The 6,000-nt window shown below is 38.0% G+C and overlaps 1 protein-coding gene across 2 annotated transcripts in view; it reads right to left on the bottom strand.

Moving 5' to 3' along the window:
- Window positions 1-911: 911 nt before the first annotated feature.
- IPO11 (importin 11) overlaps window positions 912-6,000 on the bottom strand; it is a 220,696-nt gene continuing 215,607 nt past the window's right edge. For both annotated transcript variants that reach the window (XM_024246853.3, XM_054555604.2), the window contains one exon: window positions 912-2,342. In XM_024246853.3, the coding sequence (XP_024102621.1) occupies window positions 2,178-2,342 (165 nt within the window). In that variant the 3' untranslated portion in view covers window positions 912-2,177. The remainder of the gene's footprint in view (window positions 2,343-6,000) is intronic.

The following is a 6,000-nucleotide window of genomic DNA, read 5'->3' as shown; positions in this document are numbered from 1 at the left end:
AATAAAGATTAAAGCGAGGATTTTTCAAGAAAAATTGTATCTTTTTAAAAATTGTATGCAATAATGTGGATTCTCTAAAATGACTAGTGAGAGAGAGAGTAGGGACCAACTTACAAGGAAGCTTTCAAATGTTATTGTTAGTCACATGGGCCTTTGTGAGAGGGTTGGGAGAAGTCTCTGGAATAGAAAATAAATAGAAAAGGAATATGTTTTTGGAGTATAAATGATCATTAACTTGTTTCAGGAGCCACAGTTCACCCAGAGGCCAGAGGCCTGGCTGAGTTGTTTGTCCTAAACTTAATATATTTGCTATATAGTTCTGTTAATGAATAGAATTCTGTAAACCAATAATTACACTTTATGTCTTAATTGAGCACTTAAAAATTCAAGATAAATGAATTATTTTTCTGAGCTATTTACCAAGCCTATTTAAACTTACGAGTTTTAGAAATGAAGCAAACTCTTTCCCTGAGATAAGCTTTTTACTTCTTTTGCAAGGTAGCTATTTCAGTAATATTTGCTATGGCACTATAATGAAATCTGTCAGGAATTAGAAGGATGAGTACTTTACTATAGACTGAAAAATGAGCATGTTTGAGAATTTCTGATAACACTAATGGGTTAGTGTTTCAAATGAAAATAATTAAGTCAACAAAAAGAAATTCTTCTTGGATCAGTCTTGAGGACTGAGTAATACTGATAAAGAAATATCACTTGAAAGGAGCTTTTTGTCTTTAAATGAAGATAAATTAAAAGGGTAACTAGGATTTGCCACCTGCAATACTGATACCTACTAGCACAGAATCAAAGCTAGAGTATAAAAGAAAATTCTCTATAAGTCACTGGGCAATTTTTTAAGAACTCATTTTTTGGGGGGAGCAAGAAAAGTAGTCAGACAAATCAGTCCAAGGTGAGGTATCTTTGGAAAATTTAATTTGGACCATATTTTCTTCCTCTTTCTGAAAACATCAAATATCCCCATACATTCTGGGTTCCACAGCTTACAAAGGGGCAGTGGGTTTCCCGCAGTTACATACTGTACCCAACTTTCTATAGAAAGATAAAACATTTTCCAACCTTGCTTTTGAGTATTTCCTAAAAAATGCTTTAAAGTTTCCTTTCAATAAATGGCAAGTAAAACAAAGTAAGGCTTTTTTTTTCTCCTTTTCCCCTTTTTATGTACTGCATGTTGGAGGAATAAGGAAGGAAGACTAGTTCCATCAGAGTACTAGTAATCCTAGTACCCTGGGGATTACTGCTGGATCCTCCCAGGTATACCCCTATTATTGAGGCCCTGATGCACCCCTGCACTGAGGAACCTGAGAAGGGTAAGTACTAAACAGTCTATCACAGCCACGTGGGACTGTCACAGCAGAGGTGGGACTGGGAGTCGCCCAGTTCTTCTCGGCGCTCACAGGAGTAACAAAGGAACTAGGACTAAACCATAACCAGAGGTCTCTCACGTGGTACTGCAGTACCACACGTTCACTTTTGTGGGCCTTACAAATGCACATTTATAGACCCAATGTATTTACTGGGAAAAAAAAAAGAAAAAAATGCCTTTACTAATTTCTGTATCAAATTATTAGAATGAAAATAAAAGCATTTGTCTGATAAAACACACTTTCTATGTTAGATGAAAATAACTCCCTTGCAAGATAAGCTTGATAATGTGTATTTGTCACTATTTATATATTTTTGCTTAGTACACACATTTCTTTAATAGCATCATCTGAACAGCTTTGTCATTTTTCAAACCTGTAGTTTCATTAGCTTAAAAAAAGGATAAGGCAGCCAAATTTAACAAATTTTGGTTGCAGAAAAACATCTCAGGTATTAACTCTCATCTTCAAATATTAAGAGCACATAATTAAAAGATAAAGTTTCTTCTCTTAACAGGAAACTAAGCAGCTATTGTCATCAAATGTACTTTTACATGTACTTTTTAGTGAAGGGCCCCCTCATAAATATAAAATTAAATTCTTTTGAGGAATAGGTTTGTGATTTTAGTTACGCAGGATTTACATTTATCCTTTACATTTTGTAGTAAAAAATGTGTGGTCTTTGCTTATTTTCATGAAGTGATTTCTTCATCTCAGCAGGCTCTCACATACAAATGGCAGGCTGGGTTACTCAGCTTGTTTCTGAAAGGGGAGGCAGCCACATGTCGTGTGCTCTTAGAATCCTTGCAAAAACTCCTGTAGCTGGGTGACAATCTCCGTGTCCACTGTTTCCATGAGGGACTGGAAACCTTGTTCTCCTAGCATCTCCTGCTGTGCCTTGAGCTTCTCGTAGATGAACTGCTGCAGTGACACTGTATGAACAGGGTCCTTCAGGGCCAGCTGTGGGATACAGAGAGGAGCAAGACTGTGTCAAAAAAGCAAAACAAGTCTCTCCTACCTGCAATTTACAAAAGTTCTTTGTAATCTCTTCTACAGTAACAAAATTGCTTCTGCCTCTCTTCTCTCACAGATTCTATAATAATCTCATGGTGGAAAAATCTGTCAAAGAAAATTTCATTCAATTAGTCTAACTTCAGTTCCCTAGCGCCCCCTGAACATGTTTTCTGATCAGCTATTTCTCAAGAGCTGGGGGACTCATTTATTTAAAGCATCAAAGCCTAGTAGAAAGCATTCTAAAAGAAACAGAACATGCTGAAGAACATTTAAATACAATTGTCCAGCATTCTCCTTAGGAAGATAGCGTAGGCCACTGTGGCAACCCAGTGATGCCCTCAGGATCCAGAGAGGAGACAGTGTTTGCCCTACCCCGGATTGCAATACTATTTAAATTCCTGTATATGCTTCTGGCTGAAAAAAAAAGGGACTCCTCGTCTCCCACTGGGATATTTGGAAAACAAAAGAAGTGTAATTTCATGAAAAATAACCCAGAAGTCCACTCCTTAAAGATAACAATGACAAAAGAAAATATTTTGGCTTCTTCTATCCCTGTGGTATGCACATACAACATATACACAAAACACACCTGGACCCAGGCTAAGTGCAATGTGTGATATACGCGACTGAATCCTGGAACTAAGAGTGTTACCAGAAAAACTGGTAAAATCTAAATAAAAGTCTGGAGTTTACTTAATAATAATGCACCGATGTTGGTTTCTTAATTTTGATAAATGTACCATGTATATTTGGAAAATGTAGGGCCAGGCTCGGTGGCTCATGCCTGTAATCCCAGCACTTTAGGAGCCTGAGGCAGGCAGATCACAAGGTCAGAAGTTCCAGAGCAGCCTGGCCAATATGGTGAAACCCCCTCTCTACTAAAAATACAAAAAGTTAGCCTGGCGTGGTGGTGCACGCCTGCAGTCCCAGCTACTTGGGAGGCTGAGGCAGGAGAATCGCCTGAATCTGGGATGTGGAGGTTGCAGTGAGCTGAGATCGTGCCACTGCACTCCAGCCTGGGCGACAGAGTGAACTCCGTCTCAAAAAAAAAAGAAAAGAAAAAGAAGAAAGAAAAATGTAACATACAATGTTAACATTAGGAGAAACTGGGTGAGGAGCACACGGGAACTCTTTGTACTATCTTTGTTACTTTTCTGTAAACCTAAAATTATTCCAAATTAAGAAGATTATTCTAAAAAATGGACTCAGCAATTAGAAAAGTATACCACTCTGTGGCCATTTGGTATAAGGACAAACTGCTCTACAACTGACATCTCATTTTATGTATTAGCTTATATAAGTGTCTAATAATACAATTTCTAAACAGCTAGGTCTGTGTTCAATTTTGAGATAAAAGCTGATGTCTCCAAGCTCTGAATGACATTCAAGGTTAGTTTTTCTCAAGTTAATGACTTCATCAGAACTAGAATATAGCTCGGAAAATTCCTGGTTTTGTTCTCTTTCCATTACCTCCATATACTCTTGCCTTCTAAGAAAGTACGTGATCGTTTAAGAAATACTTCCATTGAAATGGTTAAGATAAAATTAGGAACCTTCAGAAGTTTCAGTCATTAGTAAGAGATAATCACCCAGAATTCCTGACTCTGGGGTAACACCAGATAAATGAAGTGTTAATAGCCAGATTCACTTCTAAAGTCTACACATCGGATTTTAATGAGCAAGTGGCTCACTATTGCTTAATTTTAAAATTATTACTCTAAGACAGAATGGTTCTAGTTGAAGTGTATATCAGCAGTTCCCTCTGTTGGGAATGATAGCCTTTTTTGTTTTTTTTTATACTTTTAAGTTTTAGGGTACATGTGCACAATGTGCAGGTTGGTTACATATGTATACATGTGCCATGCTGGTGTGCTGCACCCATTAACTCGTCATTTAGCATTAGGTATATCTTCTAATGATATGCCTCCCCCCTCCCCCCACACCACAACAGTCCCCAGAGTGTGATGTTCCCCTTCCTCTGTCCATGTGTTCTCATTGTTCAATTCCCATCTATGAGGGAGAACATGCGGTGTTTGGTTTTTTGTCCTTGCGATACTTTACTGAGAATGATGATTTCCAGTTTCATCCATGTCCCTACAAAGGACATGAACTCATCATTTTTTACGGCTGCATAGTATTCCATGGTGTATATATGCCACATTTTCTTAATCCAGTCTATCATTGTTGGACATTTGGGTTGGTTCCAAGTCTTTGCTATTGTGAATAGTGCCACAGTAAACATACGTGTGCATGTGTCTTTATAGCAACATGATTTATAGTCCTTTGGGTATATACCCAGTAATGGGATGGCTGGATCAAATGGTATTTCTAGTTCTAGATACCTGAAGAATCGCCACACTGACTTCCACAATGGTTGAACTAGTTTACAGTCCCACCAACAGTGTAAAAGTGTTCCTATTTCTCCACATCCTCTCCAGCACTTGCTGTTTCCTGACTTTTAATGATTGCCATTCTAACTGGTGTGAGATGGTATCTCATTGTGGTTTTGATTTGCATTTCTCTGATGGCCAGTGATGATGAGCATTTTTTCATGTGTCTTTTGGCTGCATAAATGTCTTCTTTTGAGAAGTGTCTGTTCATATCCTTCGCCCACTTGTTCATGGGGTTGTTTTTTTCTTGTAAATTTGTTTGAGTTCATTGTAGATTCTGGATATTAGCCCTTTGTCACAGAAGTAGGTTGCGAAAATTTTCTCCCATTTTGTAGGTTGCCTGTTCAGTCCGATGGTAGTTTCCTTTGCTGTGCAGAAGCTCTTTAGTTTAATTAGATCCCATTTGTCAATTCTGGCTTTTGTTGCCACTGCTTTTGGTGTTTTAGACATGAAGTCCTTGCCCATGCCTATGTCCTGAATGGTAATGCCTAGGTTTTCTTCTAGGGTTTTTATGGTTTTAGGTCTAACGTTTAAGTCTTTAATCCATCTTGAATTAATTTTTGTATAAGGTGTAAGGAAGGGATCCAGTTTCAGCTTTCTACATATTGGTAGCCAGTTTTCCCAGCATCATTTATTAAATAGGGAATCCTTTCCCCATTGCTGGTTTTTCTCAGGTTTGTCAAAGATCAGATGGTTGTAGATACGTGGCATTATTTCTGAGGGCTCTGTTCGGTTCCATTGATCTATTATCTCTGTATTGGTACCAGTACCATGCTGTTTTGGTTACTGTAGCCTTGTAGTATAGTTTGAAGTCAGGTAGTGTGATGCCTCCAGCTTTGTTCTTTTGGCTTAGGATTGACTTGGCGATGCGGGCTCTTTTGGTTCCATATGAACTTTAAAGTAGTTTTTTCCAATTCTGTGAAGAAAGTCATTGGTAGCTTGATGGGGATGGCATTGAGTCTATCAATTACCTTGGGCAGTATGGCCATTTTCACAATATTGATTCTTCCTACCCATGAGCATGGAATGTTCTTCCATTTGTTTGTATCCTCTTTTATTTCATTGAGCAGTGGTTTGTAGCTCTCCTTGAAGAGGTCCTTGACGTCTCTTGTAAGTTGGATTCCTAAGTATTTTATTCTCTTTAAGCAATTGTGAATGGGAGTTCACTTATGATTTGGTTCTCTGTTTGTCTGTTATTGGTGTATAAGAATGCT

The sequence above is a fragment of the Pongo abelii genome, chromosome 4 (assembly GCF_028885655.2).
Source record: "Pongo abelii isolate AG06213 chromosome 4, NHGRI_mPonAbe1-v2.0_pri, whole genome shotgun sequence".
Taxonomy (NCBI): Eukaryota; Metazoa; Chordata; class Mammalia; order Primates; family Hominidae; genus Pongo; species Pongo abelii.
This window is presented reverse-complemented; position numbering and strand designations above follow the sequence as displayed.